Below are 14,953 nucleotides of genomic sequence, written 5' to 3'. Positions count from 1 at the left end.
TATAACTGGCTCTCCGAAAGTGTAAAAATAAACACGAATCCACCTGCTCGTAAATTCCACCTGCCCAAGCTCTAGCAATGCAAACACGGCATTTTTTCTGCACATTCGCGCTGTTTGCTTTACCGGCGAGATAATCAACGCTGGCAGGAGATTTTTACCAGTGACAAAGTGCAGAATACATACAGATTAAAACAAGCGATTTCAGGCGCTGAAAAATGTATCAGAGAGTCTCATAAAGTCGGGCGGATGAAGCGCCACAACGCTACACTCTCGGGCCCATTTTAGGGCATACGTCGCGGAAACCCGACGCCTGTAACGCCCGTCTCACTTCGACAAAAGACACGCATATACATTTGTCTCCCTCGCACGCAGACGTGAGCCCCAATCTCTACGAAATCTTTTAATAGTATCTAGTATCCCTCTCTTGCTGAAAGACGGGAACGTCGATTTTCCCGCTCTGACGTAGCTACATCAGCGTCCTCTCGCGCCGAGAGACGGAACGATTTTTTCGAATAATTTTCTTCGGGGTGTGAATATTTAAAAATTTAAATTTAGAACGTAACGGCCGGCGTGGGCGGGAATCTGCCGTTTTAGAAATAGAACGGGAAACGATTTGGGCGTCAGGAAAATTGTTGCAATAAGTAGGTATCTTATGGCAACACCGACTAATTTTCCGAGTCTTTAATTTATTGCTGACGGCTGGTAGAATCTGACATTCTTCAAGTCTTTGATCGGGCTATTTACATTTTAACTACAGCAAATAAAATATGTCTACCTATCGTATTTTATTATGTGTTTATTGATTGAGACACTTATTCTGAAATACTTCACATATTGCACGTGAGTCATTAAGTAACGGTAACTACCTACCCATGTCTAGCAATCTACCAATGCTACCTATGATAATGTATGTTTGTGAAACATGAACCCCTAATCTAAGAGTAAGGTGCATCTTGGGCATAGCCCGGAAAGACCCTAAAATAAATCTATGGATAAGGAGAGACAAGTATGTGATAGAGGTCGACACGTCGCTGGAAAAATGCAATACATTAAGTAATAAGGTCCACTACACGTCTACAATCAGATGGATCTTTAAATTCATCAACTTCGTGGTATCGAAGAATTAGGGACAGAGAAGATTGGAAGGAGCTGGGGGAGGTCTTCATTGAGCAGTGAATCGACCATGGCTGATCATGATATTTCCTGTCAGACTTTACTTTTCAGTAACATTAGGTATTAAGTATACCTAACTACTCAAACATAATAGCATCTTGTTCTGTGGCATGCTAAGGTTGGTATGTTTGATGTAGTTATCCAAATAAAATGGTTTTACAACCAAAGGCCTATGAACCAGTAGTCAAGAAAAAAAATGTTCGTGAACTAAGATACAGAGAACCAAAGGGTCCACTGTACAATGAACTATAATAGTCAATGAATCAAAAAGAATTTCCGATATGAAATATAGCGTTAAAACATTTTTTTTAATATTCCCATGAAAGTCCATGTAGTTCCATGAAACACAACTAAGGGGTAAATAATAGAGTAAATAAAAATAACGATTTAGTAACATATAGATTACTGACTTCAGTAAGTCATTTTGTATAATGAAATTTATTTTAAAAGTGTGTAAATACATTAAGGATGTTTTGTTTTATTTTTTCTTTTTAACACTATAACAGGCCATGGGAAAATAGTGTAGTAGTAGTGAAACAATCAATGAATCACATGGGCTAGGAGAAAATGGAATATACGTGCTGTAACCTCAGTCCTCACTGGGCATCGAACCAGGAGTCCCCAGACGAAAAATCAATATCTTACGACTACTTAAACAATGTATTATGTCCAACGCATCAATCGGGGGTGGATTTGAAATTTAAAATGTAAAAAGCAATCCACATTAAGTTGTAATATAATATAATTTCATAGATTTCCAAGATGGAGCATTAACTATTTATTTTTTATTTCCATAGCCAGCTTACACGAAAATCGTTTTCAATTTAACCACTAGGATATGCCTGCGTGACCTCGTCGTATCACTTGATTCGTATTGCATCACTCATCGCCTGTTGCGGGAGTGCGAGAAAGAGAGTATGTGAATTCCCGCGCATCAAACAGAGGTGTACTTCTCTTTACCGTCGCGCAGTAAGCTCTTTGAACAGTAAGATAATAGTTTGACGGTGAGTGAAATGCTTGCCCAAAAGAAGACCAAAATATATTTTTTGTGATAGCGAAAGACGCCTCATTGTAATCGTATAAGACGTATGTTCAAGTTGAATAATGACAATTTGAGAGTATGGTAGAACACGGGCCTGCTTGAAGTTGGACAACTGTATTATACAATATAGGTACATAAGCAAATTTTTAAATTGCATGAAGATAATATGCTTCATATATTAAGTATATAATATAGAGGAATTGATATTTTACAAATAAAACTGTAGCCTATAATTTGCCCACACGCGATAGGGCGCAAAACCATAGTATTCATTCTACCATCAAGTACACTTAAATAAAACCTTCTATAGAGACGGAACCTAAATAAATTATGAAAATGTAGCTGGAGAAAAAGGTACTAAATTAGAGTAGAGATTAGCTATATGCAATTTCCTTTGTAGTAAACATCACACTTTTCTGCTTTGATATTTATTTGCCAGGGCTTGAAAATAAGTTGTTATGCGTATTTATTATTATTTAGGTGAAAAATCACAAAATCCGCAAATAATAGTACACTATACGTACAGTACAATAAAGCGTCAAACCAAGCATCCAAGTTATTTATGTTATTATGTCCGTTTAAGATCAAGAAAATTAATTGGTTAACTATTCAACCACACTAAAACATCCTGAATGGCACCAAGTATACTGAATAGCAATACTGATGATAAATTTATTTCCACTGATGTGCATGGTTATTATACGAGTATTCAGTCCCGTGCAGCTTCGATTCGGGGCAAGGAAGTGTGGCACTAAAATCTTCTCATTCTGACACGTTTATAGCGTAATGGAAGGTGGCTGCATATACATGGCGGGTGGAGATGGGGTAACTCAAATCATTTTGACCAAAACTTCTTGGGAGCGCGAGTGATAATTTTAGAGGCGGGTTTAGGGGCGTGAAGATCCGACGCATTGACTTAATTTGAGACCACACGATAACTATTTTTTAATACGACTTGTCATACTACGTTCAGTGAAACAAAGTACTGACCCATTTGCATAGAGTTACCTAGTAAAAGTATCAATCTCTCTCCTTATAATACGTATTATTGAAGATGGCTGTTACGTATAATAATGCCAGTGCTTTGTTTTTTGTGTAAAAGTACCCACGTATCTGCTTTAGTGGTTATGTTATACGCCCATTTGACGTTAGTTCGTGATATCACTCAATAATCGTATGATTGGTTTGAACTGTCGAGGCCCCTTTTAAATCTACGGACGAATCGATTGCACCATCTGCCTCAAAAAAGTGCCACTGGATAAGTACTTCAGTGATACTAACAAGAAACTTGGCAAATATTTATCTAGTGTGGCAAGTATAAACAAACAAAACTAAATAAAACTGATTTCAAAATAAATTATAATCACGAGAGATGAATTTCCATTAAATCATTTACGTTAGGTGCTTATTGTAATATTATTAAAAAACCACAAAATTATTCGTGATGCATTTACTGATCAAATTTAAGAAAGAACAATAATTGTCATGTTATGATTGAAAACCGCATTATCAGTCGATTGCTTATGGTATAATAATAAAGTATGGTCAAAATCCGATGAAATCTCAATAAGGCGTGAAATGGAGAAAATAATTTAAATGTAATACATACATAGTAAACGGGTTCCTAACGCATGGGTCGAGAGGTAATTTCTTTCTTTTAACATAAATACTACTTATGGTTAATACAGCATAAATAACCTGATAAAAATTAACATTTTTACACACTCGTCTTACAAATTCGTTCCATGAATAGTAAAAAACCTTAATAATCATAATTTAGATAGGTACTGACTTTTTTTTTTAATGGTAATGATTGTGTGTTGATACAATAGTTAACCTCGTTTAATTTGGCTAATCTATTATACCGAAAAAAACACGGTACCTAATAATATACTGTGAATTAGGTACCGTAATGTTCTATCAAACTGGGAAAGTTTGGTTCTTTGTGAGGAAAATTATATAGATCTCATATTATGATAACATCTATTATATCGCTAAATCTTTCTTGTATGTATCCTTGTTTATTGGTTGATTTTGTGATCTTTCCACGTTACATCCAAGTACTGGAACACCAAACTGATTATGCTCACCGAAAATACGACTCAGTTAAATATTAAGGCGATACTTCAGTGAAACGGCAAATAATTTTCAACTATAGGCGCAACGAAATTTTGGACTCGCTGGCACTCGGAGACCGAAGTCGAGCTGCGAACACTTGAATTTGTTTCGTGATGGTGACGGGGGTATTAATTTTTAAATCGTGTAAAGATGACTAAAAACGTTACCCATTTACTTGAAAAAGAAAACATGTCAATGAATACATTATTATTGTTACTAATAGAACAATAAAAAGAACATTAAATGGACGCATGTTGGATTTATATGACAAATTATATTTCGTTCGGCATGCGCCATTTGCACAATCCGCGCATCGCCTAGCCACGATCTTTTTAGACCATGCCTCAACTGAGGTATAGCCTTAAGGACTGACGAAGCAAAGGAACTAGTAGAGGAGTTTACCAGGCAGTGAATCAACCTCAGTTGTTAATTTTGTACTATGACCAAAATTTTACCCAATCTTGATTGTTGATAGAATAGTAATTAGAGTAAGTATTTTTTTTTAAGAATTATTTATTAATAACCATGTCCTTGCTTTTTCGTACAAGGTGGTTGTAAGTAATTTTGAACAATCACAAACACCCAGGCGTTGAGAAAAACACATAAATATTGTGTGCTCACCGGGTATCGAACCCAGAACTCTCAGGTGGAAGACCAGCGCATTACGCACTGCACCACGAGAGCCGCCCATTTAGATTATGTTGTCACTGTTGTGTATCTTGTAATATTAACAAATAAAAAAGTATTTCCAAACTACTTCTATATTATATAGAAATATTTTAACTAAGCAAAATATAATGATTGCTAATTCACATACAAACATAAACAATACCTAAGAGAAAAGATTTATTATGATTGATAATTAAAAGTTCTATTTTATATTTACTATTAATGTGCTTTCTCAATCTATTAAAATTGTTCTTTTATATTTATACTAATGCGGCGGGAGTCACAGGTTACTTCGTTCCCACAAAGGGGGTCACGACACGAAAAATGTTATGAACCAGCGATATAGTACCCACCAGGGGACAGGGAACTCAGAAATAATGAGAACTGAAATACCTAACGGGTGTGGAGAAACAGGCAACCGATCTCGAGTGTGGAAGAATATGGGATACCTAAACTTAAACATGTGTGATGTATTTCATTCTGACAACTGCTTACATTTTATACACTGACGCTCATTCAATATTGGTGTATTTGAAAGTTGCAACACACACTATTGCATGCTTCAAAATATAGTGTATTGGGATATAGCCTATCGGAATTATATTTATTAATCTGTTCTGTGGTACTCACGCACTATATAGTAGGGGTAAATAATTATCCAAAATGAGGTATACGCATAGAGAAAGAAATAAGGTCAAACGTGCAAATTTTGGGGGTAATGAAGCCCAAAAAAATACAAATTAAGTACCTATCATAAGCTTTAAAATTCCACATTGGAACCCAACGTCATGTTGTGGGTCATAAACTTGAAAACATGGTACAGAAATCGGCTGTACCTATTCCGAAGAGAGTGTCCCAAGTTGACTAACATAAAAACTGTATAGGTAGAGAGGTATAATGATGTTTTGAATGGAACGCTTCAGTTTTCCAATCTGTAATAAGTTATCAATTTTGTGTGTGCTATTCGTTTACACTGTTTACAGCACCCCCGGCTTTATATATTCATAGACTATAATTATAATGTATGTAATGGTAATATAATTTAAAAAAAAAATGGATTTTGGATAATCTCCAAAAAAAGTTTCCTGACCCCTCTGTACTGTAGAAAATAATATGTCAAAAAACTGGATGCTTTCACACGGAATTAATTATATTGATGACATGCCAAACCATAGACATTCTGAAAAAATAGAGATATAGGTACCTACGGTCAAATAATACGTATACCTACCTACTGCTCTACATATATTTTAAGTTGTTTTTAAATTGTAGTCTAATTGGAGGGGCGTGTTGTATTCCAATATTTGAAATAAGGTGTTCCACAGCCAAAATAAGATATATGAGCCTAGAAACGAGGAAACTCAGGTGTTTCGCAGTAGTAATAAAACAAACAATATACCTACCTAAGTTGCCAGTAAGGAAAACTTATCACTGATAATAAACATCTGGGAGCAATGACATGTGAAGGTAAATAACGAAGAATAGTGAATCAATCACAGAAAAAAACAATACTTAAAATCTTAAAAACACTATTTGCGAATGTGAAAATGTAGTAACTAGGTACTGCGATAACAATTTTAATAACTACGTGTTTGTTTTATTATCTATATCGAATTGTTGTATTAGCGATTAGATACATTTACGAACGTGCTGCATTAAAACAACGTGCGTTTGACAGGTATGATTGGTAAGTATTTGCGAACAATTTTTTTGTTTTTATTTTAATATCAACGGATTAACTAAATATGTAGGTAATTATGTAGACTACAGTTATTAGATACCTATCAATGTTATCAATATTATTGAAGAATAAAGTAAAAAAGATATTTAGCAATTTATCATAGACAAAAAATGTTTTATTATTATTAAGACGGATATAAAGAATAGGTACCTTATCAAAATTAATACGTTTTGGCCACTTGATCATATAAATAAGTGATATAAGATAAGGCGTTTGAATTTGATTAACAAATGTATTTGTGAACGATTAAAAATATTGTAGGTATTCAATGTTAATATTGGAAAAAGTAAGTTTTAAAATAAATATCTTGCCAGTCGAAAAATACGCTACTAGTTTAAAAAGAGTGAACAGCATTGTTGAAAAATATTATGGAGTAAAGAAAAACTGGGTAGGTATACTCGTACCTATAGGTACAAATTAGATACATATTCATGAATGTCATTGAAATGTATTGATAATAACATTAATAACATACCTGAATAATTAATTATACCTGATGTATGATTTCTGAAGCTACTGATAAATACCTAAGTACTGAAATTCTAATTGTCAGATAAGATAATTATAAAAAGGAGTAGGTACGTCTTACGTCACTTTTTAGGAATTACCTACCTATCTAGTAATGATAGAATCCTACATATATGTAATTTCATATAGGTAGGTATGATTATTTTGATATTAAACTTTTACGAGACGTTAGTAAGTAGTATATGTAATAATATTTTTTATTATAATGGAAATATATCGCGAAATTGAATAGTGTTTGGGGAATATACAATGACATGACGACTGGCGACAGGCAAAACTTTAATAATGATACCTTACTTATTCGAAATTTGAATTTAAAGGATTTCTTTATTGTCGATGGTTAAGAGTTATTATTTTGTCTTCCCGCGATTTCAAATTTCGATTTAAAATTCCTAAGTGAGAGTGGTCAATACATAAATTAATATGACGGCAATCGTTGTTGTATTTATTTACTGCAATTAGTTTTATGACCTGACAAAACATTGTGGTAGCACTTAAAAATAGCCCATGAATGAATAAGTAGGACAAATTTATACGCCAAAACACCAAGAAGTGCATACGAATATTGTATTGTGTTAAATTAGTAATTTTCGCCATGGAAATGAAAATGGTTCTGAAATGTAACTCTATACAGCGGAGGATCAATATGTGACGGTTTTCTTTAAAAATAACGAGATCGCTTCGAGTTTTCACGAGAGTGCCTTACATCACACACGAAGATTTCGTATGGAGGCGTGCGGGACAGAAATAGTTCATAACTTTTTTAACTTTACAGAAAATACACGGCGCGCCCGAGGTTAGGTTACACTCGTTCGCGTATATTTTTCCTGACCCAGATATGTCCGCGGGATACAACGCTGGGAATGTCAATCTAGAGGTGGATAACCAGCCAAAACTATTATCAATCTAGGTAACGTCTGTAACTAGGAGGCCATTGTCAGTCGACGGAGAAAAAACCAATCAACGCAACCATTAGCAAAAATTTAACTATCTATGTTAAATTGAACATGGACAATAAATTCAAGTTATACAGTCAAACTACAGATTAAAACCATCAATAGGTAATAAATAATACCTATTTAATTAACGAAAGGTAATCATAATTTACTAGAAAATTCGCGTTGTAAAGTGCATACCAATGTATTTTCAGAATATAATAAATTTGCGATAAAAATTAACACCTACGCGTAACATTAATTTGTCATTATTTTCCACTTTCCTTTGACTTGCATTATAAATATTTTTCGACGTGTTATTAAGTAATTAATAGGTATATTTAAATAATCTTTCGAGGGTTGTCATTGACACCGGCTCTGGACGAAAATAAGTAGAAACCACTCCGCCTACGTGCATATTTGTCACAATAAATAACCGGACCCTCATAGTTTTCAATTTAGACTTGTTTATCTGGGGCAGATAATTTCGGGACGGTAACTGAATTAAATTGACGAATGCACTTCTTAATTTAATAACATCGACGTGAAAGGCCCACAATACACTAATATGCAGACTGACTTATTTGTCCAGTTTGCAATCGGCGAAAGGAATGCAATTCAATTCACATAAATCAGTCCGTAATTGAACAAACTGCACTGCACGAAAGTCACCTTACGGAAATATTATTTTATCGATTCCAAGGTGAGATTTTAACGGAATGTCTTAGCTTTTTAGACCACGAACTTTATAACTTTTGATTGTTATAATATAAATCACAATTCGCTTCGAAGTTTTACGAATAATATTCCGTGTGTATTGAATTCCTTGACGGCGGAGGCACAAGTTTCGTAAGTACGCACTGTAAACACCGGTTCCCGGCATAAAATTCAGTAAACAAGAATAAGAATTGATATCCGAATAGTTGTGATTGATCTTGAGTCAAATCGGAGACGTTGTTTTTACGTGTCTGTCAAACATCGAAGGGTGATCCTCGAAGGTGCGTCGCGAAGACAAAATGCTTCCGAAACTGACCTTTTTTTGTTGCTTTTCCCATGCCGGATCGAGTAGCCCTTCGCGTTCCCATTCCTCTTCGGGTTCCATGTAGCCGTCTCCGTAAACCCCCTGCTCCATCCCCATGATCCCGTTGTCCATCATGGCCACAAACAACACTGACCGTCGCGGTTCGTTATAGGTTATGAAATCGAAAATAAACGAATAATAATAATCGGTGTTCGTAAAGTGTTACCGTGCATGCACGGACCGGGACCGACCTGGCGGCAGGCGCGCGCAAGCTGCTCGTTCGAGCTCGAGAGGTCTCTCTCTCTCTCTCTCTCTCCACTTTTAATTTACCCCCACCAACTGATAACAGCGCCAATGTTGACAAATCTGCCCGCAAAAACGTGCAGGCGGGACATTCAAATGTCATAAAATTAAAAAGTGTTCATAAAAGCACAAATTTATATTGCTAACACGTTGACATCCGTACGTTGGGGTACCTAATGAACATTTACTATAATGAGAAAAAAATAAGTCAATTTAAATTTCATACCATGATTAAATTCCACGAGCTATTCCATAAGCGCGATCAATTTTCTTTTGACATTAAATTTGACTCAGTTCGCAAAATTCGACCTAAATAAAGTTGTATTATTTATTCAAGTTGTCGATATATGTCAATTCTGTGTTTACGTAAAACCATTAATTTGAATGACAATGGTATGATACTAGTGACAGTAATTTCACAATTTAATATCGATTTATAAAGTAATATGTGGAAATGTATGATTAGGAAAGAAAGTTTATTATATTACAGCAGTAAGTTCCTTTTAAATAGTGAATCAATGCAAGAAAATCAGTTACCTATTTAATTATACGTATATACTAGACGTTTGAGACTTTCACGGTTGTTTTTTTATCGTAATAAATTTTTGAGTTTCCACCGCGTGTACGTCATCTTTCTTTCCTCGACGTTTCGGGCTCGTTGCAGAGGCCATTATCAAGAGATATCTTGGTAATCTCTTGATAATGGTCTCTGCAACGAGCCCGAAACCTTGAGGAAAGAAGGAAGAAGTACACGCGATGGAAACCCAAAAAAATATTACGTTAAATACCAGACGTTTCCTATTTATAGGTATATTATGGAAAATATTTGTTCTAGAAACGTCCGTATTAAATTTATGATTTGTTGGAAATTGATATTTTTATTAGTTTGGGGGTACACCCAATCTTGTTACAAAATTTATTGACTTTGTTCTCTAAATGTTCGTCAGAACAGAACACGACAAAACAGAACATGACAAAACAGAACAACGATAAATATAACTATGACCTTTCAGGAAAAATATAAATTTAATATTGAAATTGTCCTATCTCTATGATGTTGATAGATTTTTAATAGCAGAGATTTTCAATACGCCATAATAAATCAAATTAATTAACCTAATTGCTGCATTACTAATCGCTAGAAAGCCTAAAATAAACTTAACTCGGTGTTGCCGGCAAGGTTAGGATGGGTTTGGGTCGAAAGCCCGAAGGCCGAAATCCCGAATGGCCGAAATCCCGAATGGCTGAAATCCCGAAAGCCTAAATCCCGAAGGCCGAAATTCCGATTGGCCGGAATCCCGAAGGCCGAAATCCCGAAAAATAATTAAGAGAGATAAAAAAAAATGCTTTTTTGTCTCCTGTAAAACACTTATCTTGAATTGCGCAAATTTTACAAAATGTAAGAGTTTTTTTGTCTCTCTTGTAAAATATGCGCAATTCAAAATAAGGTTGCGCAATTTTTCACAGGAGAGACAAAACCCATTTTTTATACAAAAAATGTTTTTTTTTTGTTTCCCTTGTAAAATTTGCGCAATTCAAAATAAGTGTTACGATTGCGCAATTTTTTACAGGAGAGACAAAAACTATTTTTTTCGTGATTTTTGATTTAGTCCGGCACCCCGATTATTATTAGCTAGTGCTCATATAGGTCGCCTTTAAGTTATAAAGAAAAAGTATGAAACACTTAGTAATCGAGTGGCAATAGTGGTGAATGATTATCAAAATAAAACAGATAAATTATTGAGGTATTTACGCCAAATGGCCAACGTGCAGTGATTACATTATACAATTTTATATTCTCTATTTTATATAAATAAATGCATTATTTTCAAAATAACGGTATTGTAAAAAAAATGAAAGTATATTTATTATACCTTGATGATTTCACTTAAAATTGTTTTTTTTTTTAAATATTAAATATTTATATATAAGTATATGTATTTCGTTTAAAATTTAATTAATAAATAGATTCCACAAAAATTAATATTTCATTTTTCCCCTGGCTGCTCTGTTTTGTCATGTTCTGTTTTGTCGTGTTCTGTTTTTTCTTGTTCGGTTTTGTCATGTTCTGTTTTGTCTTGTTCTGTTTTGTCTGGTCACCGTCAGTACATATATGTAGAGTTGGGTTTCGGGAATTTCCCGACGGGAATTCTCGAGAAATTTTCGAGATTTTCCATCCCGAATCTGGGATCTGGGAAATCCCGAATCTTGAGAATCTTTTCTCGGGATTCGGGATTTCTTCATTATCAAATATTAATTGAAAAAACGATTTTCTATATGGAAAAAGTGGACAGAAAACACAAAACGTTCAAAGACTGATCGGGGCATTTAACACAATGAAGCCAACGTCGACTCAAAATGAGCGCAATTTTTGCAACATCAGGAATTTTGTGTCTCAAAAGCGTACGCGATTGTCAGACGCAGCGATTGACAGTCTGTGTTTTTTGAAAGTCTATTTTAATAAGTGATGTTTTGAATTATTTTTGTTTTCCTACATCTATTTTGTTTGTCTTATTACATAAATAATAAAAAAAATCATTTTTTTTCGAATTTGTCTGTTTTTACACCGATTTTAGGAATTTTACAGGTATTTTTAAATTTCCCGAATCTCGAGAATTAAAAATTTCATCATTTCGGGAAATCTCGAATCTCGAGATTGAGATTTTCTCGGGAAATACCCAACTCTAGTCATGTAGGTATGCCATTTTTTCAAGTTTTTAGTTGCATTTGTCTGGTTAGCTTAAAATGATAAAAAGGTTGGTGTGCACTAATATCGTATATATTGTGAGACTAAAAATGATAGAGCCTAAGCCTACCCAAGGCACCTTTCCTTTGTAAATCCTTGTCCGAAGCACGTAGATCTGATGGTCAATGACTGCATTCAGAACAACACAACCCTGGTGACACCAGCTGATAGAAGCGAAGATTTATCAAAAGGCGCGGGAAATTAAACATTTTAAATCTAGCGAAACATTTTGAATGCTGTTTGCAAATGAAGTGTGAAAGAAAGGATTAGTCATTTCTACAAATATAGAATACCTAAAAGTCTTTCTACACCTACATTATCCAGAATTCTATGAAACAGAATAATGTCGATGGATATTTTAAAATCATGAATGCCTGTAAGAATTGTAAATTATCGACGGACAGCGATACAAGAGAAAGGTTGGAACGCGTCCAGGATGTGTAGTGATGATTGATACCATGTTTGTTTTATTGCTTAATGAAGGTTTTCTGTAGCGAAAAAGTTGTGATAAAACTCAAGGAAGCTCAGAAGATATAGGCATTCTAACAAGTAAAAACCCCTAACCGGTTACATCATTATATTTATTAAGTACTATTTTAATGTAAGCCTCAGCTTTTGAGCTTTGAGAATCGATGCTTCCGCCGAATCTTAGGGGTACACTAGTACGACCGCGTTACAAACACTCGAGTTCGTGAGCGGACATGGCAGCCCTCGGTGATTGAGGTAATTACGAAGATACGCTTCATGTGGCTGGGACATGTGTTTCGGATACCGGCAGAGAGTGCGACACTTCGTACCCTTATGGCACAGCCTCAAGGGTTCCATCGCCATGGCTGTTCCTCCCTCACCCTGGAGCGGTGCTACAAGATCGACTTACACGCTGCAGGTCTGGTATAGCTGGAGGCGCTTGTGCCTGCCCTATGCCCCAATGCTGGGGCGTGACAGGGGGGAAAAAGAAAGAATCTACATGGTGTATGAGAACGTACCTATGGAAAGCGTTAGGGCACATAGAGCTGAATAGGGCCTTAATTTTGTAGGTAGGCACGTATGATTAATGCCGAAGTTAGTTTTGATACAAATAAAAGGATTTTTCAAGTTTTAGAAAAATCGATGTTTTTGATTATAAATAATACATTAAAACTGTGAGTCGTTTTAATTTTAAACAATATTTACTACACAGTGTAGAGAACTGCTTAATACACTCGAGATCGGTTGCCTGTTTCTCTACACCCGTTAGGTATTTCAGTTCCCATTATTTCTGAGTTCCCTGATGGGCATCTTTGTATTGATTATTTAAATAAAACCCTTAAGTTTTATTAATTTATAGATTTAGAATTCCATCATTTGGCTGGTATGGCTGACTTCCCCTTAAGCTTAAGGGTATATATGCCATAAATTTTGGTATCTTGGAGCTTTGGACAATACGTATAGGTACTTTGTAGAGAAGAATAATTGATGTATCTTTATATATTATGTTATAATTAAAATTAAAGGTATAATTCACGTACATATTGACTTAAAAAAAAGTTAACTTAAAAGGTGTTATTGGGTACCATGAATATTTATCTGATGTTTCAAATATGGGTTTACTCTCAATTTCAAATGTAGGCGCTTACAATAATACCTACCCTTTTATGCTATTAATGCATTTTATATTATAAGTGTTTAATTAATAAATAGATACGACAAAATAAACGTTTTATTTTTCCTCCGTTCTGAATTTTTATAGTTATTAAAATTTTCATGGTTCGTTTATCGCTGTTCTGTTTCTTCATCTCTGTTATGTCTTGTTATGTGTATTAATGTTCTGTTTATTCGTGGAAACAAAAAGAGATGGCATAATAATGACATTTATAGGTAGGTACATCTTTTCTACAAAGTAAACATATTTTTCAGAATTAGTTTAAAAGATTCCCAGCATTCTTAATTTTCGACCTTTATTGGTTATGTGGGCCCTTTAGATATATAGGTATGTTCAGGGCTTTTTTTATTTTTTAAAAAGGTGCCGGAACTCACTTTTTGTCAAGATTTTTACAAAAGAAAATCATATTCAAATATCATTTATATGAAATTTAAGCCAGATTTTCATGTGCCACGAACCGCATAAAAAAATAAACTTTTATTTTATTTTGGACAATAATATGTCAAATCTAAAGTTAAACAAACAAACAAATACAAATATATAACAAAAGTTGTAAAAAATAAAATTATAAAAACATCATAATACCCATATTTGAATAAAAGTTTATAGAGATTTTCAAAGTTTTGTCCAATTCTCGTCTGGAAAATCGTCTCGATTCCTTTTCTTAGTGTTAGTCTATGGCTGAATGTCTTCCTCCGAGTAACCACCGATCAACGTATTTTGAAGGATCAAAAAGCGCCAATTTTACAATTTTGACGAATTATATAAATATGGATTGTAATTATGCAAGCGCGAACATTGTTTCGTCTAATTGCTTTTGAAACATTAAAAATTCCGTCAACAAAGGTGCCGGAACGCCGTTCCACCGCGTTACATTACAAAAAAGCCCTGGATATGTTTATCAAACGGTATATTATATTGTGGAATGGTCAGGTGAAAAACGTAGGATTGATATGATTTTGTGAAATCAGTCTAATTGATTTTTCAACTCGTGGTCTTTCACTAATTTTTACCACTCTGTCGCATTTTGCGCCT

General features: G+C 34.5%; 1 protein-coding gene across 3 annotated transcripts in view; it reads right to left on the bottom strand.

Moving 5' to 3' along the window:
- Positions 1–9,480, bottom strand: part of Actn (alpha actinin) — a 134,115-nt gene extending 124,635 nt beyond the window's left edge. For all 3 annotated transcript variants that reach the window (XM_085949246.1, XM_085949247.1, XM_085949249.1), the window contains exon 1: positions 9,240–9,480. In XM_085949246.1, coding sequence (XP_085805372.1) covers positions 9,240–9,362 — 123 coding nt within the window. In that variant the 5' untranslated portion in view covers positions 9,363–9,480. The remainder of the gene's footprint in view (positions 1–9,239) is intronic.
- Between the last annotated feature and the right edge of the window lie 5,473 nt (positions 9,481–14,953).

Source organism: Rhyacophila brunnea, unplaced genomic scaffold, assembly GCF_057557595.1.
Source record: "Rhyacophila brunnea isolate RB1 unplaced genomic scaffold, BYU_Rbru_1.0 scaffold_21, whole genome shotgun sequence".
Lineage (NCBI taxonomy): Eukaryota > Metazoa > Arthropoda > Insecta > Trichoptera > Rhyacophilidae > Rhyacophila > Rhyacophila brunnea.
This window is presented reverse-complemented; position numbering and strand designations above follow the sequence as displayed.